Source organism: Dasypus novemcinctus, chromosome 7 (assembly GCF_030445035.2).
Source record: "Dasypus novemcinctus isolate mDasNov1 chromosome 7, mDasNov1.1.hap2, whole genome shotgun sequence".
NCBI classification, from domain to species: domain Eukaryota; kingdom Metazoa; phylum Chordata; class Mammalia; order Cingulata; family Dasypodidae; genus Dasypus; species Dasypus novemcinctus.
This window is the reverse complement of record NC_080679.1, coordinates 109780713-109805103: the sequence shown is the minus strand read 5'-3', so window position 1 is coordinate 109805103 and position 24391 is coordinate 109780713. Positions and strand designations below refer to the sequence as shown.

The 24391-nt window shown below is 34.3% G+C and overlaps 1 protein-coding gene across 1 annotated transcript in view; it reads right to left on the bottom strand.

The window, feature by feature from the left end:
* Positions 1-10284: 10284 nt before the first annotated feature.
* Positions 10285-24391, bottom strand: part of LRP1B (LDL receptor related protein 1B) — a 2023931-nt gene continuing 2009824 nt past the window's right edge. Inside the window, exons 88-91 of the mRNA XM_058301027.2 lie at positions 19085-19175; positions 18067-18211; positions 15223-15321; positions 10285-13761 (exon numbers count right to left, since the gene is read on the bottom strand). Of these exons, the coding sequence (XP_058157010.1) occupies positions 13621-13761; positions 15223-15321; positions 18067-18211; positions 19085-19175 (476 nt within the window). The 3' untranslated portion in view covers positions 10285-13620. The remainder of the gene's footprint in view (positions 13762-15222; positions 15322-18066; positions 18212-19084; positions 19176-24391) is intronic.

Sequence of the window (24391 nt, the reverse complement as noted above, 5' to 3'; positions counted from 1 at the left end):
GTAGAATTAAGGCAGTATTCGGAATAGCACTGCCCCAAGTACTTTTGGGTCCAATTATTTAAAATGAAAACATTTAGGCAAAGCTAGTCCAATAACGATCTCATTTTTATACTTTACCATGTTGCCTGGAGTTATAGCTCTACTAAAATAGTTGGTTACAATAAAACTAACAATATCTCATTGGTCTAGCAATGTATTTTTATTTATTATCCCTATTTTTACTAAACAGACCATGTCACTAGGTGGTGCTGCAAATTGTGTACATGATCAATGTCCTTCAAAGAGAGTGAGCACAGTCCTAAAGTAAACAGTGAATGTGTACTGTTATACTTCCCCCATAAAAGTGAACTTTTGATCATCCTTACTGATGACCATTAAAAAGAATGCATTTGCCAAATTCGTAGCTGGAAATCAAGTGCCAGAGCCTATATTGATTTATTTCTATAGAGATATTATAACTGGCAAATGGTTGCCATTAGAGCTCTAACTTATTTATGTTTACAGTAGTACACGGCTATCTGTACAATACATCTATATTTTTTTAAAAATTGTTTGATTGGAACCACCACCACCATCTCCTTTAAATCTTTCATTATGGCATTAATCTCTGCAATTCTTTTATTGCTTCTGATTTACTTTTTTTCCAGGGGATGTGGCATTTTTAGGTGCTTCCACTTAAGCTTTTTTATCATAGTCACTTCATCTCCACAAATCAGAGAATATATATCAGAGTTCTGCCTGGTGCAGCATATGTGTCCCAATTCAGAGACCGTGGAATAAGTACTGGGTAGATCCTTGAGTAAACTAGATCCTCTGTGAGATAAACAGGGGCCGGAACTATTTTATTACCTGGCTTACATAAGCCAGGTTAACAGAGGATATGCTAACATAACATAATCAGAGGATATGTTGATATTTTAGGTGCCCTGCTATTCTTATCCGTTTGGATACTACATCCAATAGACTTCAAAAAGCTTGGAGTAATTCCTTTTCCCATTGATAAGTTAGTTTGGTAATTGGCAGATTCCTTTGGGAAAAGATTGAAGGGTTATTTATCCTTCCTCAAGGGCATTTGGTCTCATTTCGATTATTGGGCTCTAGGTTTGTGAACTGGTTAGACTTTGAAACTTGGGAAGAGAACCAAATTTTGCCATTGCTTTGATTTATGCCGTGTTGGATTTCCTTTGGTTGAAAAGTCAAATAACACTGTTGTTAGTTGCCCATCTACCTTGCCACCAGAAACTTCAAGATATATTTCAGCTTAAATAAATCAACCTACATTACAATCATTATAAATACAGTTATCTCACATTTTCAATGGCCACAGCTACCGTGTAAGTCAGTCCTTCATCTTCTATCTGTATACTAATCCCAACCGATCACCAGTCAGACTCGGCAACATGATGCTGGTGAATGTCAAGGGTGAACATTTCTTTACACATCATCTCCAGTGGGATCCATAGAGTATCTGATTGGTGAGTGAACTAGTTCCAGGATTCTTTCCTGGTGCTTTACTTTGCAAGTCCATTTCTTAGGTACCAAAGCAGATCCTGAGGTAAGGGCTTATATGCAAATAGATTATTTTAGGAAGTGATTTGGGGAAACTGAAGAAATAGAAATGCCATAGCAGAGGGTATTATCAACTCAGTCACTGCTTATACAAAACTTGGGCTTGAGTCTTAGGGACCTTCTAAAGAGACAAAGAATGAACCACAGAATTGGCTATATAAGGGATGGAATGGGATACACTTTTTTTTTTTTTTTTTGAGGTATCAGGCCCAGAGATTGAACCTGAGACTTCATATATGGGAAGCTGGTGCTCAACCATCAAGCCACATTGGGCCCCCTGAATCAGCCCCTTCCTTTGTTTCTTTGTTGTTTTTTTTTGTTCCTAGGAGGCATCTGGATCGAACCCAAGACCTCCCATGTGGGTAGCAGGCGCCCAACCTTTTGAACCATGTTCACTCTCTTATACTTTTTAATTTTTAATTGGTCAATGGTTGCCCCATAGGGCATTAACATCTTCACACCTCCAGCTTGCACATGCATGAGTGACAGATTACACTGAACTTCCTTGCCCTCTCTATGGTTGTCCCCATCTCACTGTCTTCAGACAAATAATCAATGCCAGCTAAGAGCATCAGTGAAGAATATAAGGAGAGCATTTGTTTAACATCATGACAAAGGCATTTGGAGATAGTTTCTTTGCACTCGCTTAGAGATGTCCAAGGGCAGACAACAAGAACTTGTCACAGGCTCCCCAGTCATGTCCATGAACTAATCCCTGGTATTTGTGAACATGCAAAAGGGACAGTGTAGATGCAATTAGGCTATAGACTTTAAGATAAGGAGATTATCTTGTATTATCAATGTTGACTGAATCTAATCACATGCGCTATTAAAAGCAGAGAGCTTTCTCAAGCTGGAGGCAGAAGATGCAGAAGGGAGGTCAGAGATACATGACTGCTGGCTCTGTGATGTACAGGGTCCACATCTAGAACTCCAGGAACTAAGGATGGATTCCAGATGGCAGTCAGCAAAGTCACTGGAACCTCATTCTTAGGAACTGGATTTTGCTGTCACCCTGAATAACATGACGGGAATTCTTCCCAGAGCCTCCTGATAAGAGCCAAGATGACTGATGCCTTCATTTTGACCTTGAATGTACGGTAACAGGGAAAGAGTGAAGTCAACCCAGACTACAGACCTGAGAGATACTAAATGTGTGTTGTTTTAATTTGTTACAGCAACACAGTAAGCTCATATATAGAGAGAATAGGTATAACTGAGGCCATGCAACCTCAGGTTGCATTGGTACAAATTGCACTATTATATGTATTATTGCTATAGCAAAGCCTAAAAGAGAGGTGGGATGAGAGAATGTGAGGTAAGAAGCAAGAGGTGTCTGATGTTCCCTCAAGGGACAACCTTTGAGGAAAGATATAGAATAACCAATATCTGTGCAAGAGTTCTAAGGTATGAAAATCCTAACTATGGATAGGAGAGAGTAAGCAACACTCCAGGATATTGTACCAAGAGTGTTAACAAAAGTCAAAAGAGAAACTAGCTCTTTTAAAATGCACCTGGCAAGAAACTTTTGACTCAGTCATTTCTAATTTTCTCCAAAGCACATAGAAAGGCCTCCAAACCATGAAAATTTAGTATGACAGATAAGCCATTGAGTTTCTAGATGAAATGGAAGTAAAAAGCAAATAAGCAAGCAAACAAACAAAAAACCATTGGTGGTCTATTAATGCTTCCCTAGTTCACATGAGTATCTGCATGGGATCTGTGTTAGAAAATGAGAGGGTAGCTATCCTTCTACTAATGAGAGTTTCTTGAGGTGGGCAAAATATGGTCCCTGGTCTAAGCTTCTACCTTCTTTCAGAGAATGATGCTTCTAGAAAATAAGGCAAATATCTGGGACTGTTTTTAAAAAAGGAAGGGATCTTAGAGCACTGAAGAAGACTGGTGCTCTCCTACTGAATACATGGGCAGTTATATCATAGCAATGGACTAGGTTATGGGGGTACCAGGAAGAACCCTGCTGCCAGGGTACACAGGAGCACTGGCATTTCAGGCATTCTTTGATTGTTTAAGTAAATAATGGTGTATTAATATGAGACCGAGGAAAATTATACTGAATTCTGCAAGAGACCAACTAGGATATATGAGGGAGAATGTACCAGGAGTTATAGATCAGAGAATGATATTAAAGAGGCATAAACTGGACTGAAAATAGGGACAAATGAATATTGTACACCTCACCTCCTGGATAACATGGAACTAGAGTGTTTTCTCTGTTATTAAACATTAGTAAATGCAAAAAAAAAATCACCATTGCCTATATTTTAAAAGTTGAATAAGACAGGGATAATTGAAAACTGGCCTTCACTGTGAACAGAAAACAGTAAACAGATACTATGACAACTCAGTGGAATACCATGAAGCGAAAATATACTAAATAGGGAAAAATACTTACTTAAAAAGAAAGATGAGGGGCCTAGATGTGGCTCAAGTGATTGCACTCCCACCTATCACATGGGAGGTCCCAGATTCGATTCCCAGTGCTTCCTAAAGAAGACAAACAAGACAGCAAACTGGTGCAATGGGCTGGTGTGGTGAGCTGATTCAATAAGAGGCACAAGGAGGAAAAACATAATGAGAGACACAACAAAGCTGGGAGTGAAGGTGGCTCAAGAGATTAGGTACCTCCCTCCTACACAGGAGGTCCCAGGTTCAGTTTCTGGTACCTCATAAAAGGAGGTAAATGCACACCAAACAGACATAGCAAATGCAAAGAAAGAAGGGGTGGGGAGAAATAAATAAATTTAAAAATAAAAAAGGGAGATGAATAAAGTGAGGAAAAACTCCTCCTAGACTGAATTCAATTCATTCCTGAGGCATGTGCATGCATGTCCCATGCATGAAAAGAAAAAAAGAAACTGCAAGAAAGGAAAACTAAGTAAATTAGTTATGCAGGCCAGAAACTTGAAATTGTCTCCAAGAATAAGGAGAGAAGGAGAAAAATGATTAAGATGATGTACGTGGAAAACTCAAAAGAAAGATTTAACCTAGGGATTGGAAATGTTTCTGTGCATTGAAACAATTTAGACAGAAGAAATAAAGGGAGTCTTAAGGAAAACTAATCTCAGTTGAAAATAGATTGTAGAAGGCAGATAAAATTAATGAAAAGATGGGTGCATATTTGGCAAAATATTTTAATTTAATTCACTATTGTAAGCCTGGTGAAAAATCTTACAAAGAAATAAAAATTAATTTGGGCTCTGACTTAGCCTTAACAACCTCAACTGTTAGAAGGCAGTGGGACAAGATTTACTGAATTTTGAGGGAAAAGTTTAAGGTCCCAGAAATGTATATCCAGCTGAGGTGACATTCATATATGAAAGCCTTGGAGACTTATTTGCATATATGTGAGAGCTCAGCAAATATATCACAGATAAAGGCTTTTGGTAGATATATTTGATGAAATACACCAGCAGAATAAGATTTCATTCAAGTTAAAGAAATTAAAAATAGAAAAATCATACGGTAAGAGGGATGATGATACTTTAAAAGAGAAATAGTAAATGTAAAGGTCATTGAAAATATTCCAAGGGTTTGATGAAGAGAAATAACATAAAAAATAATAATTCTGTAAAAAGAATTAAGTAAAAACCAAGAAAGGCAAAAAAAAACCAAACTAGCATTTTACTGCTATTTTGTTATATATTAAAAGCAGATTAGAAAAAATAAATTTCAACCTGATCCTAAAGCAAATAAAGAAAATGCTCTGAAACAATGTCTGGTTTTCTTTGGTATTTGAATTTAAGGGTAATAGGGATTTTTTTTTTTTGGTCATTTTCAGTGACATTGTTTCACTATTTACATAAAATTTTAAGTTTTCTAACATGGCAGTATGTTTTTGTTGCAGTAAAAAATAAACTATACAGGTTATGACAAAATGACTATCAGCCTCCTGTAACTTCACTTTGGATAAAGTAAAGAAAGAGGAAGAAATTGGGGGAGGGTGTGTGGAATATGATTAAAATAAGGTATAAGAAGCTAAGGATTGATTATTATCATAGATAAGGGTACAGATTATTAGCATGAATTGATTATGAGTAGGAATTCTTGAAATTCAAAGTCAACAGGCTAAATTTTATTGCGTTTTAGGTGAAAGAAAAGAGAAATGCCATCTTTACAATCAATGCCTTATTAAAAAGCCAGGATGTGAGAGGATGTGAGTGTGTGTTAGTATACCTCTGAATATAGCTTTCCACAACCATAATTGACACACATAGACAGCGGGGTGGAATTTTCTCCAGTTTGAAATCTCGTTGTCCAGTTATTTCCTACCTAAGTTTTAAAGCTATTCATTGAGAACTGTTATATCTCATCTGTCCAGTATCAATCTAAGTTCAAATCCCTTTCTTAAGTATCTCTGTAAACGGTCTTATTTCAAACTCCTAAATTTTATTCTTAACTTTATTTCACAGTTTATTTTGTGTGGAAAAATATTTTCTCACTTGTAAATTTTTATATTACTGACCTGAGTAAGATATGAATGGTTTTCAGTACTGACATTTATTTTGAAAGGCTGCAACAGTTACATTATTGGCTCTTCAGGCCACTAATGCATAAATAAGTTAGAAATCAAGTTGCATCAGGAAGCTCATAATTTATGTATTAGAACTGCAGAAGAAACCCAGATGAAAAATTATCCTGGAGTGAACAAATGACTAACATAGCATTAAGTTAACCACCATCTTACAAACTCCTTGCTAAAGGGACAAAATATCCATGAGATAAAATGAACACATTTTAAGCATAGAATTTATCAAATAGGTCATCTTTAGTACCAAATTTTCTTTTGATTTTTGATCACCTTGGGCACAAAAGAAATGGTGGGATTTGATAGAAGCTATTTTTCAGAATAAATTACAGTCATATAAGTATATCTACTAGTATAATATCCACTAAATAAAAGCTAAACCAGAGAATTGATTTCATCTACTTTTCTCTCTTGAGAAAAGATGCATTCATAGCACTGTATGAAGTACTCATTCCTGGTCCTTTAGAGTCAATCATACCAAAAACTAAACGATTTTTGGAATTAAAGTGTTTGCCCACTTTTTAAAAATCATCTTTATATTTTCTAACTGTGTTACTTTTATAGATAAATTAATTTAGCAATGAATTTGTTAGCAGAAATGAAAAATAAAACATTTTGGGGTTATGTTTCTTGTAGTTTTCCTCACATTCAAACTATATTGAAGAAATAATTTCTTGTGCCATATTACCCCAAAGCAAACTTCACAAAGTCTCTCCTTTTCTTACAAGTAACAATAGTTCTTAATCTACACTAAAATTAAAGTGTTTTACCCAGAATTAAGAAAGTCGCTAAATAAACTGACAAAAATTAGAATGGGGCACAAAGTGAAGTAAACTGTTTTCAAAAAATGACTCACAGCAGTAAAGGGATATGAGGGGGCATAGGGATACTATTGGGCAGGGCTTTGCAGGCTTGAGGGGGGCTAGGGTTGGGAGGATGGGTCAGATGGTCCATGGAATTGGGGGGAAGACTTAGGGGGGAGCAGGTGAACATGGTAGGTTATCAGGTATGAGGCTGAAACTGTAATGTTGAGAAAACTCTTTAAAAAATATAATAAGGAAGGGCTACCTATTTAAGGTGTTCAACAGGGGGCTTCTGGCACAGGGTGAACCTGGGGCAGGCTTCTAGGGAGTGTGTGTGTGCTCATCTCATCATTGTGTGTTATATCAGTGGGTGGAGACCCATACAATGAGTAGGAAGTTGTTGTACCAACATCCTGGGGTAGCCTGATGTTCTCAAACAGAGGAGAGGCTGTCTCTCAAGAGAATGGGTGACTCCCAATGGGGGAGAAGAGACTAGTGTGTCAAGCCCTCAGCATTGTTGCAAATATCTATGACTCTTATCCTTCAAGCAGTGAAGCTTGGTTGTCACTGTGGGCTCTGTGAGGAGGAGGAGAGAGAAATAGAATGGATGGAAGTGAGGGCAACTGGGGGACAATGGAAGTGTTCCACAAGATTATCCAATGATGGATACAGGCCATGTTAAATTTCACCAAAAATTTATAAAAGTGTATAGCTTAAAATGTAAACCATAATGCAAACCATAATGTAACCAAAAATTTATAAAAGTTTACAGTCTAAAATATAAACCATAATGTAACCCATAATGGAACCATGGTTGGTGGCTATGTTTCAATATCTGTACATCAGCTGCAGCAAATGTAACATCCACATATAAAAAGATCAGTGCTGGGGAAGGGGAAAAAGGCTTGATGTTGGGTATATGGGAGTCCCCTATATTCTATATGTGACTTTACTGTGACCTAAAACTTTTTTGAAGACATAATTAAAGAATTTTTTAAAAAAGGATGTAGACACTGAGGAAGAAATGGAAGAGATTGTCTTGCCATTGTACATACAGGGCAACACCTATCACAATGACAAAAGGCAAAATGTCAAAAAAAAAACACCTTTTATGATATTTTTCATTTTTTAATACCCCTAATTATTTTTTACTTTTATTTTAGTTTTTCTAAATTATTATGTACTCTATTTCTAATCTTTAAACCTATCATTACTAATTCATTTTCCTACTAATTGAATTTGGCAATACATTAGGCTTCATTTTGAAGAAGTTTTGTAATCACACAGGGGTTTAACTATGGCAGGGAGGAGCACTGGTGTGGGGTGCCATTATTGGGGGATGCATGGGTGGGAGGGAGGTCTCCAGGGCATGTATATAAGGTATATAGATATGTTCAGGTGTTCATTGGGTATTGTAATAGTAGGTAGAGTTACACATGACAACTGAGGGAGTGCTGAGTTCTCATCCTGGGGAGCTCTGTCACATGCCCCAATGGAACAGTAACAATTCCCCAAGTGCAAAAGGAAAGACAAGTGAAGAAGAATGGTCCAATGATGGGCACTTGATACTGGTGACTATTCTTATGAGCCTGTGTGCTTGAAATTTCAACTTGGCCTAGAGCTGCAGGGTGCCTAAGAGTTACCACCTGAGAGCCTCCATGTTGCTCAAATGTGGCTACTCTCTAAGCCAAAGTCAGGATATAAATGTATTACCTTCCTCCCGGCAGGGGACATGACTCCTGGAGATAAGCCTCCCTGGAACCAAGTGATTACTACCAAGCACTGACTGGTGATGCAACTAGAAAAAGACCTTGAACAAAATGGGAAAATGGTAAAGACAAATGAGTTTATGTGACTAGAAGACTTCAAAATGAGTTAGGGGAGGTCATCAAAGGGGTCACACTTATGCATGTCTCAGCAGGAACTCAAAGACAGCCAAAGTAGATACAACCCCAGGTAGTGGTGCTCCTGAGGGCTACAGAGACAACCAGGTCATACAGCATGGCAAATGGCTCTGGAGTTCAATGCCTTGACAGTGGGCCTGACTTTGGAATTTGTGCTCCTGAGCATGATGGAGTTGGACTCAGATGTGGCTTCTTTACACGTGCTTCTTCTGTCACTTTTACTGAACCTGTGGTTGGCACTGGGGTTGACGTATACCCTGGAGACTTGAATCTCTGGACTGTCCATGGGCCAGCTGGGTCCTGAGCCTCAGCAGAGTTGTAACACCTACTGTCCAGTTCATTGGACTTACCCAGGTCAGTTAACAGTGAGGTAAGGATAGTCAACCACCACACCAAGGAACCAAGAGAATCTACAACTGCAAGCAGGAGAGTCCCATCCATCAGCCATGTGGGATCTAAGCCCCCTCTTGGTTTAGAGGTGAAGTGGACATCACCATCCCAGGGTTCACAGGGTGGAGGAATGAAATATGGATTAGAGTGGACTTACTGGTATTCTACTATAGAATTATTGTGACTCTAGCAATGGAAGAAACTGTATTGTTGATGTGGAGACAGTGGCAATGGGAGTTGCTGAGGGCAGGACGAGGGAAGAAGAGATGTGATGTGGGGGCATTTTCAGGACTTGGAGATGTCCTGAATGATATTGCAGGGATGGAAGCAGGACTTTATATATCCTGCCATAACCCACTGAATGGACTGGGGGAGAGTATAAATTACAATGTAAACTATAATCCATGCTGTGTAGCAGTGCTCCAAAATGTATTCATCAAATGCAATGAATGTACCACACTGATGAAAGAGTTTGTTGATGAGGGAGGAGTGGGTGGTGGGTGGTATATGGGAACCTCTTACATCTTTTAATGTCACATATTCTGTGATCTATGTATCTTTAAAAAAAAAGACAATGAAATAAATTTTTAAAATGACTCAATATTTTGTACAATTCTGTAGGATCCTTATTACTCTTATATTTTAATCTTGTAAATTAAACTACATGAAAGAGTTGAATTTGTGAATATTAATATTAGTACTATCCTTTGACAGGAACAAAGATTTGACATGTAGAGTATCTAAAGATCTAGAGGAAAGAGAGAATTAAAGGAAAAGAGGAAATGCTTTTTCTTTTTTCCCCTCCGTCACTTATACCAATTTTCTGTTTTAGGGATTTGGTAATCGTGGTCGTTTCATAACATACAGTTCATTTATAATAGCCATAATATCCAGTTAGTATTGAACTTCTTCATATTTGAGTCATCATAAAAGTAGAAAGTAACATTCCTAGAAGAAAAGTGCAAGCATAAATCTCAACCTCAGGAACCAACAAAACAAGCATATAATCAAATAGAAAACAAAACAAAATCATCAAAGATATCAAAATGGTCACTAATAAAATACATTCACATAAATTAAAACATACAGTTTATATAGAACTACAAATTTTCTCTTAGTACAAAAACTTTCCTTTAATTATTTTTTTAAACGTCATAGGCACTTTCTTAAAGCTAGACTTCTGTAACTGTAACACATGCATCATCAACATAAAATCAAAACTTGGGAATGTCATACTTTTTGGATCAGTGGATTTTTTTGACTCAGCAGCTTTAGCTGAGTCCTTTAATAGAGAGGGACAGAACACAGGTGTAGGCCAGCAGCTCTTAACAGGGGTAATTTTGTTTCCCAGAAGGCATCTGGCAACCTCTGTAGACATTTTGGCGCTCACAACTTAAAGAGGTGCTATGGGCACCTAATGGATAGAGGCCAGGCATCCTGCTAAACACCCTACACCCTACAGGATAGGCTCCCACAACAAAGAATTATCTGGCTCAAAATGTCAGTAGTGCTGAGAGAGAGAAATACTGCTCTAGATAAAAAGTCCACTTGGGTAGGGACGGGAGTTTACCAGGAGGCTTTTCATTTTTATACAATATCACCTACCAAAGCTTGAAGGGATATTGTAGGAAGCGTTTTGTTGATTGACATTTCTAAAGGGTTGTCACTAGGGAGATGAGTTAAACTCCTGAATTTCTACTATTTACATGAGATTTTATAACAGAAGATTAACTCAGATATAGCCAGAGCTGCAGAAATTAAGTTTGTGTGGTTAAAAATAAATTTCAACCTGTAGAGAATGAATGCAAATATCTACAAATAGAAAGAATATAAACTTTGATGTGGGTTTTTATGAACCAATGTGGGATGGTGAAATACGATGTGAAAACAGAGACCATGAAAATATTAGGCTCTTAGGAAATAGGGTCCAGGGAGAAAGGAAAAACATCCTGGGTAGCCTGATTATAACTTTCACCAGTGCCCTAATGAGAAGAGATCATAAATACCAGCCTCAGAATGTTAGTCAATTGTATATTACATATGATTTGCTAGATAGTTATGCTAATGTTAATATTTCATAAACTGTATCATTCTAAGTCGTGGATTCTGCTCCTTTCAAATAATAATTTTAGTTTCATTTATAAATCCCTCAGATAATAGAACACTTTCAGAAAATATAGCTTAATGAATTGGAACACTTCTATATTGGCAGTCTCTAATCTCATACTCCAAATATATAGAATAATGACCATTTCACTTAGAAAATAATGTCTAAATAGCATCTAAGGAATTTGAGTTTCCCATAAAGTAAAATTTCTGAGAATGGGAAGGGATAAGTGAGATCTTTGATTTACTTAAATGCCGTTGTCATAACACCATGCATATGAACTGGCTTTTTTTGTGCTTTAATACGGAGTCTATGAGGAGTACAGTAAGTCAGGAAAAAAGTGAAAAGTAAGGGGAATGTTTCTGCTTAAAAAGAGAAAATATGCCTTCTCGTTTGTGACTGCAAAAACACTTTAATGAAATTAGTCTTTCTGGAGAGAGTAAGTCCAAAGGATATAACAAATACTCTCTCTCAGGTTCACAATTTTGTTTTCTAGGAATGTTTAAACTATGTAAAGAAAGGGGTTTTACTTATTTTTTAAAAATTACCCAAGACAAGTACTTATATATGTAGAATTTCATTTAAATAAGTCAGTCAACAATTTTTATAAAGTATTTAACACTTCATTGTAGAAACATAGGCAAAATGACTATTATAACCAAAATGAAAAATACTGTTCAATTTAAAAAATGTACTTAAACAAGAACTTGAAAAAGTTTATGATATGCATAACATTGTTCAAGCGAAATTGCACTAGTATTACATAAATCAATAGTTTATAAAGGCCTCAATATGGCAAAGTTTAGAAATAGGTAGTATGCATGCACATAGTACAACAAAAAGTCTCTTTATAAAACAGCAGTTTTTTAATGCTTGTACAAAGGGATAAAGAGCAACCACAAACATATTTCATCTGTTAGGTTAATACATTATGACAGCTAAAAGTCAGTCATGTCTATCAGAGGAACAAAAAGCCCTCTATACCTTGTGAATAAATCTTTTGTGCCTTTAAAGATATTTGTATAAAAATGCTATCCTTTATTATACATCTTAAATAAATCATACTTGTTTCAATAAAAATTTGAAAGTTAAAAGCAAAAGTGAATGCAGTCTATGTGTTTTCTATAACCAAAAGAAACCAGAGTGCCAGAGTAACTGGTACAGCATTTATACTCTCACCTTTGATAATGGGAAGATAATTGTTCTTCTGTATCTGTGGCAAGGTCCTTTAAGAATAAATTTTTGGATAGGGCAAACAATGGATTAGTCATATTATATCTTGAAAACATTTGGTAACTCCTCCCCATCAAAAGGGCAGTTTGCCTCTTCCTTTTGACCTAACAAAGAGAAAGCCTTTACGTAATTGAAATTCTGTCATCAATTTGTGTGCTTATATATTTTTCTTTAGTGTTCAGTGTGGTAAAGGGTTGGGTTAATCATCTGCAGAATGAACGTGACTGGGAAGAAATACCTCAGACACAAGTACCAATGCCCTCTTGTGCTCTAGGCTGGCTGTTTACCTTAGGACTGAGGAAGAACAAATGATCTTATCCCACAGTAAGCATGTGTGGTCTTTCCACTTTTGGGGAAAGTTTTGCTAGGTTCTACCACCTAAAATAACTATTGTTTACAGGGTATATACATTTAGTATACCACATAAAGTCCAATAAATTTTGGATAAAGTAGTCATTTGTGGTCATGCAAATTATTAGACTTTATATATTTTTAAATTTTTTCCTCAAAGCTCTATCACTTGGTAATCTAAGGCTAATTTCAAAGCAGGTGATGCTGAACTTGTAAGGCTTATATATTTTCAGCAGAGTCTGAATCAGTCTTAATGGGCACAAAGAAGAGAGTTGACCATTTTGTCTTTCTTTCATAAATTTAAACCGAAAATAAAATGACATTGCATTACAGCTTTCTGACCATATAATGAAAAAAGTGCAGAGATCCTCTTTGTTGATTAAGTAGAACCCAAAAAAAATTCATATAAAATTAATTGCTCACATTCACACTACAAAGGAATATGTTGTTTTGAATTTTAACAAATCCAAAGGTGTGTCCTATCAGCAGCATTGTTGTAAATTGTACTGTAGTGCAGTTTTTTTTTCATAAAAATACCATACAAATGGTCAATCGTCATCAGAAAAAAACAAAAACCAGAAAACTCAGAAAACAGTTAACCAGAAAAAGATAAAGGAAAGAGGTAATGCAGATGCCAAAACAAGTATAACTGTTTGAACATACAAAAGTAATCCTTATATTTTATACATTTATACAGCATATAAAAGGTATCGCTGATTATGCCACTGTCTCTCTTATCCCAATTTCTATTTTCTTTGGAAGCAGTTCTTTCCTTTCATCAACACTTCCTAGGGAGTTTCGACAGTTTTGACCATCCATATATAATTTTGCATACATCGGATTGGAGTAATTTGTTGGCTGAAGAAGAAATAGATATATAAAATTTTATTAACAGTGTCAATTACACTACTTATTTTCTAGAATGCCTACCTCTTCATTGTAAGTACATTTATTTGTAATATGTTTAATAAATGACAAATATTTATATGTGATTAAAATTCTGTGTTTACAGACTTTAGTAGACTTTATCATGGTATTAGAAAAAAAAAAATTGTATGCTTTCCAGGTAACTTGTGGACCCGAGGACCTTAACATAATGTTATACAACTGAGGTAATCTTTGTGAAAACTACATTCACTGAGGCATTCTTATAAAAGAAAAAAAACATTAGAACAACTGTCATAGTTCCAGTCAGAATATTTCTACCTCACTCAGTGCTATTGCAAACATTATCAGTGACAGGTAAAATGTGTTCAGAGAAAATTATCTAATTGCTAGGTGTTTAAAATTTTTCATTATGAAGTTAAGAACAAGCAAAAAAAGCCCACAAAAATAAAAGTAAACAACTTACATTGCTGGAGTATCCTTTAAAACAAAGTATAATATCTTTGCTTCATATAACCTGTATATACTTATCATGGCAAATATTTTTGCCACATAACAAATAATTATGGAGAACAAAGTCATTTGCATTTCATGAACACATAGCATTTTGAAGTAAATGTCCTCTTTCAGTTGAGCAATATGAACAATATTCATTTTTTTACTAATTGTAATTTAACCCATGAAAGTGCTGTGAAATATTTTCATTATTTTATGTTTCCAAAAGCAGTATATTAAATCTTAGCTGCAAAAAAAGAACATTATAATCTTTTAACCATGAAAATAAGATAAATATGACAGGAAATGAGAATGAAAAACAGTTGACAGATGAGTGGTATAGGGAGGAGAGTACACATCCTTGGGAAACTGAAAACCTGTATTATACCCATCCTTGACCTGAAATAAACTATGCAACTTTTGAAAGAGAACCTTTCTTTCTCTAGACTCCACTTACTCAATTTTTACATTCTTAAATGTTTTAACTTAATTATCCTTAATTTCCCAATATGATTACACATTGCACTGTGTATTTTTATTTAACTACCCATCAAATTTGTATTTATTAAATAAAGCATTTTAACAGGAAATGAATGAGATGAAACATAAATTTAAGTTTGCATTTCTGGCTAGAGATGTCTTCTAAGAATAGCAAATACTTCTTCATGTTTTTGTTAAGGGGTTATAACATATTCAATACAGTAGGAGAGAGGTTTCTATTAAATGGCTTATCTAAAATGATAACATGTTTTATATGTAATCTTAGATTGGCATAGGCAGGACACATAAAATAAGTCCATGATTTTAATGCTGTTTTGAAATCTTGCTAATTAAAAACTCGAAGACATGTCCCTACTAAGTCTAATCTGACAGTATCTGATTGTAAGGGGTTCTCTCTGTGATGGAATGAATATGGAATAATGAATTTTCTTCTCTCACCCCAGCAGTTAGTGGTCCTTTCAAATCAGAGTTTAGGTAGATGTGCGGCGCTGTGTGGGGAAGCTTGAAAACACTGGACCCTCCCCCTATATACCTGGCCTGTGTGTAAACAGAAAGTTTTAGTTTTTGATCTAATACCGTAGAACCATTTTTCATTAACATAGAATTATTTTAAGTCATACAGAACAATATAAAAACACTCTTTCACCTGTGGCATGAACTCTGAATTCAGGTTAGTTTTAACAACTTAAGAAAGAAATATTAATATTGGATCTGTGCTTGACAGATAGACATTTTTATTCTGTCTAGCTTACTGGTAGAAATGCTCTGATTCTTAAACCTCCATTCATTTCTGTTTATTTAATTTCATCCTCCCCAAGGAAATAATATCATTGTTAAACGTTTTGGGAAAAATGCAACAACCTACCCTTACTAAGTTTTTACCACTTTAGAAAGTTCTGACAGTGGCCCATTCTAGACACTAAAATATTTGACTGCTTCTATTTAAAGAAAGATTCATCACCACACTATATTTTTAGGGAAAAAAATAAAAATTTAAGTTTCACATATGTAATCTGGAAATCAGACTCTCTAGTCTAGAATAGATTAATTAATAATTAGATTGGCACACTAAGTCTCCACGAAAGGACAATGATTAACTGTTCTTAGTTCTAAGGGGAGAATTAGCCAACTTGTTACACTCATATTTATAATATCATTATTAGCAGTTCAAAAGAAAAAGCTACTTTAAATTAGATTAATATGAAAATATTCATAAATATACATATTTTTAAAAATTTTTATATATCAACTCAACATTAAGTGACCACAAAGTTTGAGTTAAATACAAAGAAAAAGTTTTCAATATAAAATCAAGTCAATATTGCCTCTTTATTTCTCCCCACAAAGTTATCATCTAGAAAATTTTAAAAAACAACCCAAGTAAGGACTGAGATGAATTTGGACATGAAACTTATAAAGAAAGACAAGCTCCCCTTTTTTGAACTCTCCAAGCTATGCTGTGGTGGCCTCCATGATAAAATACATTTTATTAGCCTTATTAACTACTTCCTTTGATCTTAGTTCCTATTACACTAGAAATTTTAAACATTTTGAAAATAATGATAAAAGGCTGATCTACAAAATCTTCTTTAAATGTAATGCAGTTTATATTTGAGCTTATCATGCATATATTAAACCACTCTAACACAATGAACACTCCAACTATAAAATGCATTTGATCTTTATGGTTGCTTCTTTCTGGCCCTCTGGTTTTCACAACTGCCTATAGTAAATAAATGTCTTTACGATAATAAATGATATTTTGTGCTAGGTAGATTCAAAATATATTTGAGAGGCAACTGAAGAGTAGTTTTATCATCCTAGAGTAAATGTGAAAATTGCAAAATGGGGAGTACTAAGAAGATATTTTCTTTCAGTGTCAAAAGCATCAAAAATTGATTTAATTCTATTACTGATAGATAGAAGTCATAGGGAAAATAAGAACTCTTTTTCTAATGAAAAGTGTCTAAATATGTCCCTATCAGTTCATATTGTAATTATGTTACAGTACTTTTATTGATAAGAAAAATGCAAAAAATTTAAGAAGTATATTGTTTAAGATGTGTTTCTACTTCTGAGTTAAATTATCAAATAACAATGTGCACAGTACATATAGTACATATAGTCTTTCAATTTCAAGCATTGAATATTGAAACCAAGGTTACCGGGATTTATTTCATAGACTGTTTTAGGTCTAAGGGTTAGTTACTGAATTAATAATTAATGGTGATAAAAAATTGTCTTTTAATTAGGAAAACAAATCATCACAATACACTCTGATAGCACAGAGTTCTCCCATGCAATAATAACTGATTTTTTTTCACAGAAATAAAAAGTTGACCATTTTCAGGCTTAAAAACTCTAATAATGGATTCAGAACTAGATTGAATGAATGGGATCCTATTCAACTTCTTTAGGATGAGCAGGTGCTATGAGTTCCAAACAAGTTAGAGATAGATTAATCACTGTGATTATTTACAACATAAAGGTGCAATTTGGGCAAATTACCTTCAATATATCAGAAAGTAAATATCAATAAATGAATTGATACATTATAGAAAACTTATATTTTTAACTGAGTGAATGTTCTAAAATTATCATGCTAAATATTAAGATAATACAGTAAAACAAATCTTAGCAATTCAACCTAGATGAATAATTGTATTGCTTATCTGTTTTCTTAAATGCATCCGATCTGATCATAAAATAATAAGAACTAGCAGTCTTTTGAGAGACTTTGGATTCTTAGGCTAAAATACATTCAATGACATGTTTCAAGTTAATAACAAGGGTATTATAGCAGATACAAAAAATACCTTCCCAAATGATTTGATTTCAAACAAATTCAAGTACACAGCTTAGTTTCCTCTTCAATGAAAGAAACATATCAGGAATAAAGTACTTATTTTGACAATGAAGCACTTTAGTTATTATTACTGAAGAAAAATATCAGTTAATATGTTTATACTACGATATTATATACATAAAGATGTTTTAGTGCCTCAACACATTTGTATGAGATATCATTTAAAATAAACTCTACATGTTTACATTACAAGCATATGTTTTCTAAAACATGCCATATTCATTTGCATGCCTCAGGTGAATCCAATCCACAATTTCCTTTAATCTTTTTCTTTAGAAAAGGCTATAACACTCAACTCATTCTAAAGTCCCTTACTAATCTTCAGATAAAAGGAAAGCCTGATGAAATTCAAACATACAATAGAAATCTGATACATGGTGTTAGCACTCTGCATCCATCATCAGAAAAGATATTACCTTTGTTGGATCTACCATAAAACCAGGATCTAAAAGGCCTCCATCGTTGTGATCATGATCCACCTCATACATGTTATATGATGGATTGCCAATTTCTACATTTATTCCTCCATTGATAATTGGTTGTCTTCTAATTGTTTTCGTCCTAGGATATGTGAACATTAATATAAGTGTGATTTTTTAAAAAGTCACTCTCAAGGTGCATGAAACTATCTTATTTATTGATTTAATGACAGATTCTTAAATGACTGAAATATTTTTCTTAAATTGTTAGTAACACATTAGTGGAAATTTAATATACAACAGTCAGTTATCTTTTTAAATTGTAATTTTGCCCTTCTTTTGTAAAACAATCTGTACAAAAATAGTGATAAAGAAACTTTGAAACAGATTGTTGTCAATCCTCAAGTAACATGACTAGAATCCTGTTTTTTATACAATTTAAAAGTTTTGATCCACAAATTCTTTTGGTTCTTAGGTAATGACCCCACAGACAATTCACTCCTGGTGATTTATAATTTCATATTTGTATATGTTAAATAAGTGTATTTTCAGTGAACACTAAACAAATGCAAAGTATGTGACTAAAGCACAAAATGTGACATACATATACATATACAATATCATTGTATGAAATTTCTAATCATACAAATATAATAAAATCTTCTCTGAATCATTGCTGTTTCAAGGAAAGACTATTACAAATATGAAATCCTATTGCAATTTCACTTAATGTGGTCTCTCATTAGTTTTGTTAGAATACATCAATGGAGCCATTGTATCAACATTTCATGGGGGAAGAGGGATGTAAATTTTAGTCATTTAAAATTTAAAAGAAAATTTAAAAGATTTCAAACTACAATTTCAAACTAAAATTTAGTTTGAAAAGCACAAGACATTGAAAAGAGTATAAATACATCATCTTTTAGGAAATTAAAAGAAAACAAAATACCTCATCACTATGTTTCTGCAAATACTTTTGTGATTTATTCTGTTAGACTAGAACATTACATCTTACCTTCTTTTTCTTTTACAAAGCACTAAACCAATTACTAATGTGGTTATTAAAGTCACCAAGAGAACGAGAGGCACAATGATAGCAATGCTTCCTGAAAAAATAAATGAATGGAAAGATAAACAAATAAACAAAATGAAGAGATAGAGTAAATATTGATATAACTAAATATTTATTATGCCAAACCATTGACAATTAATACAATAAAAATAAACTTACCCAGGCACCTATAATCCTAGTGTGTAATCTTGTTATTACAAATCACTCTTTTATTAAATACTTAATCTACTTGAAATGTTTATTTAGTTATCTTTTATTTATACATTGATTTAAAATACCTTGGGGTTAAAGATATTGACTTTGTCAGTCTCAATCTACTGATTTCCACCAAACACATTTACTTTCAGTGATGAAACATTCTTCCTTGTAGATTCTAGAAACTGCTCATACATTAACTGTGACCGTGTATACATTTACATGCATTTTACTGGCCATGTTCCCACCCTTAATTTTGCTCAGCTACAAATACTTTTTGACTGTGAGAATGTGTAGTAAATTAGACATCAATTTGGCAAAATAAATGGAATATCAATTTGGATCTGAATGGACATAGGACTAAATATTGGCTTCATGACTGACTTGCAGTGAGACTTTGGATGTATTATTTAAACTCTTTGAGGCTCATATTCTCCACCAATAAAACAGAGACAGGAAGAACTAACACACAGGGTTCTTAATTGAATTAAACAAAATAATGAAGAGGGAGAAATCTTCTTCCTCAAATTCCAATTCCAAAATAGTTTCAGTAAAATATATTTTGAGAGATTGGCTTATATTGCAAATTTTAATTTTTCCATTGTTCTGTGTGTGCAGGAAAGGTCTTAAGTTCTTTGGCAAATGGAATAGATCTTCAAAACTGATCAGAAATACCGGATTTTAGTTTTTATGCATCTGAGCATATGGAAGAATCACAACTGAGGAGAACCTCAGCCTCCTATGCCGAGGTTGAAATTAAAAGGGATTTATTTTATTTTATTATTTTATTTTTCGAAAGGAGTAAAGAAACATTAATTTTCCCTTTTTTAGTAATGAGATACACGGAAGGATATAACTAGTGTTATATGTCTCTTGTGGCAGCAAGAAACCTGAATGCAAGAGATGGCTAATAATTAAGGGATTATTAAGAGGGAAATAATATTACCTTTTCTAACAGATGAATATTTAGTGGCTATGAGACAAAGCTTTGTCTTCTTGGTATATAACTTTAACTGACTTAGACAAGAGAGATTAATGACTGGCTGAATCAAGAAACAAAGCAACCCAATAACAAAATAAAGTTCAAATATGGCACTTGACTATTTTAGAAATGGAACATTAAGAATCAATAAAATAAGTTGATTTTTCTCTGCAAATAATGTGCATGAGAAAGTACTGTGGTAGATATTAATGGTAATATTAGGCAAATAGCCTCTACCAAGGAACAATATTATAGAAACATATATTAGTAATGATAGTTCCCCCACCAGGAGATATACACATGATATAAATACAAATTGGATATCACTTACCAAAATACCAAAACAGTCTTGATTAAGAAATTTCAAATATAATAATATTCCAATGAGAAACTTCCAAAATAACTTATCTAGATGTTAACCTAAAGGTGCTCCAGGATGCCATTCTCTCCCAAACTCTTTGAATAACTAAGCCAAAACTGGCAGAGCCTTCTTCCTCAAAACTCAAAACTAAAAACTAAAAAAAAAAAAAAAATCAGATAAAGGGTTGCAGTAGCTAGCAAGTGCTGAAGCAAGAAAACACAACTTTAAAATGGTAAGAGGAGTTTGTGGCAACCTTGCTCACACCTTCTTCAATCCCTTTCCAGCAAAGTGTAGAACTAGCCATTGTTTTCATTGTGGGTCCCTGGCCTGTTCAAGAGGGAGCAGAGTAACACCTACAAGCATCTTAGAGTGCCTGTATGTTACTGCCAAAACATGTGTTGGCATCCTGAAAGACTGAAACAGAAGCTGTTCTTGGTTCAACCTCCTAGAACTTGCCCTGCAAAAAAGAAGCAATTTATAGACAGGAAAGCAGTGCAAGAGACAATTAAGTCAAAGCAGGCTAGGGCAAAGAAGTACAGGTTTTAAGACATTCAATAGAGCATCCAGGAATTGGGGGAAGTCTATTTCAAAGGGAGTATAGAAGACAAGTATAGAACAAGACAAAGGCTCCGAAAAGACAGAGAAGACAATGAACTTCACTTTCATCTCAAGCTGATCTTCTTAGTAGGAGAGCTTAAATCTGAAGGGCAACATCAGCCAATGCAGAGTCAATTTGCAAAGACTGAAAAGTATAGTTTGCATTTGTTTATTTTTGTTAGCTCCTGATACTCAAGAAAATTTCTGTCATGTCAGATATCTCTATACATATTTAAGGGAAAGACAGCTCAGGGATTGAATCTCAGAGTTAACACTTAAAATATTAAAATGTATAGTGTGCAATAAAAGATTACAAGATGCAACTCTGCTGAGGCTCAGGGCCCAGCTGCTACTCTCTGGTTCATTGGACTAACCCAGGTGAGCTAACAGAGAGGTGAAGATGGTCAACCACTACACCAGGGAACCGAGAGTGCCTACAACTGCAAGCAGAAGAATTGCATCTATCAACCATGTGGGATCTAAGCCCCCTCTCGATAAAGAGGTAGAGTGGGCATCACCACCCCAGGGTCCACAAGATGGAGGAATAAAATATATATTAGAGTGGACTTACTGATATTCTACTATAGAACTATTGTGACTAGTAATGGAAGAAATTATAAATTGATGTGGAGAAAGTGGACATGATAGTTGCTGAGGGCAGGGAGAGGGAAGAAGAGATGTGATGTGGGGGCATTTTCAGGACTTGGAATTGTCCTAAATGATATTGCAGGGACAGATGCTGGACATTATATATCCTGCCATAACCCACTGAATGGACTGGGGGGAGAGTGTAAACTACAATGTAAACAATTATCCATGCAGTGCAGCAGTGCTCCAAAATGTATTCATCAAATGCAATGAATGTGCCACAATGATGAAAGATGTTGTTGATGTGGGAGGAGTGGAGTGGTGGGGGTGTGGGGTATATGGGAACCTCTTATATTTTTTAATGTAACTTTTTTTGTCATCTATGTATCTTCAAAAAAATACAATTAAAAAATGATGGGGTGGGGGGTGAGGAGTGGGGTATAGGGGAACCTCATGTTTTTAATGTAATGTTTTGCATGATCTATTAACTTCAAAAAGATAATTAAAAATTAAATTAAAAAATAAAAAAATTACAAGATGAATGAAGAAACAGGAATGATGACCCATCCAAAGGAACAAAAAGTCCTGAAACCATCAATGAAAAATATCACTCTTTGGACATACCAGACAAGGACCTTTAAAAAATGCTCTTTAATGTGCCCAAGGAGAGGAAGGAAAACACAGAGAAATAACTAGAGGATATCAGAAAAATGATGAGTAAACAATGTGACAATTTCAATAAAGAGACTGATATTTCAGAAAGGAACCAAACAAAATTACTGGAGTTGGAGGAACACAATAACTGAAATGAAAAACTCCCTGGGTGGTTTCAACAGCTGATTGAAGCTGATAGATGAAGGAATCAATGAACTTTAAGACAACACAATTGAAATGATTGGGGTTATGGATTAGAGTTAAAAATAATTAATAATCTTCCTTTGTACACGTGGGTCATTCTTAATGATTAACCAAATGTTTGGTCACAAAACAGACTCAATAAATTATGAAATATTAAATCATACAATGTACCTTCTCTGACCACAATAGAATGAAGGTAGAAATCAATAACAGAAAGAGAGCTGGAAAATTCACAGATATGTGGAAATGAAAAAACAAATCTTAAAAAATAATTAGCCAATGAAGAAATCAAGAGATATTAGGGAATATCTTGAAGTAAATGAAAACAAAAACCAAACATGCTAAAATTTGTTAGAGGCTGCAAAAACAGTGCTGAGAGGGACTCTTTTAGCTCTATATGAATAAATTGAAAAAAAAAGCTCGAATCAGGGACAATATGTTACAACTGGAGGATCTGGAAATAGAAAAACAAATTAAAGTCAAAGCAAGCAGGAGGAAGTACATGATAACAATTAGAGTGTAAATAAATAAAATAGAAAAAAAAGATAGTAGAGAGAATCAAGGAAACCATATGGAGGTTCTTTGAAAAGAACATGAAAAATTGACACACTTTTATTAAGACTGACAAAAAAAAAAAGGACATAAATAACTGAAGGTAAAAATGAAAAGGGAGCATTACTACAGACCTCACAGAAACAAAAAAGATGCCAACAAATTAGATAACCTAGATGAAATGGCTAAATTTCTGGAAAAACGCACACTAGTTGCACTGACTTAAGAATGAATAGAAGATCTAACAAACTAATAATCAGTAAAGAGATTACATACTAATCCAAAACCTCCCAATAAGAAAAGCCAGATGGCCTTACTGTTGAATTTTACCAAACATTCCAAGAAGAATTAGCATCAGTCCTACTCAAACTCTTTCAACAAATAAAGAGGAGGGAACACTTCCCAATTAATTCTGTGAAGCCAACATCTCTTTAAAGCCAAAATCAGATGATACCACCATAAAGGAAAATTACAGACCAATATCCTTAGGAATATCAATGCAAAAATCCTGAACAAAATACTAGCCAACCAAATCCAACTACACACAAAAAGATTTCTACACCATGATCATATGGGATTTACCCCGATATATAACTATTACTCAGCATAAGAAAAATCAATTGTGATATACATTATAATAGAATGAAGGGGAAAAAAACACAAAATTGAGTCAACCTCACAATGGATTCAAGAAAGGAATTTCACAAAAGCTAGCATCCTCTTTTGATAAAAACCCTTAGAAAAACTACAAAGTATTGCTAAAAGAAATCAAGTAAGACCTAAATAAATGGAAGGACTTTCCATCATGTACATGTATTGGAAGACTAAATATTATGAAGATAGCAATTCTATCAAAAGTGATTTACTGATTCACTGCAACCTCAATAAAAATTCCAAAAGTTTTCATTGCCAACATGGAAAAGCCAATAATCAAATTCATATGGAGAGATAAAAGGCCTCAAATAGTCAAAACCTTCTTGATATAGAACAAATTTGGAAGATTCACACTTCCCAATATTTAAAACTCAATATAAAGCTAAAGTAATCAAAACAGCATGGTACAGCACACATATAGACCAATGGAATTGAATCGAGAGTTCATAAATACACTCTTACA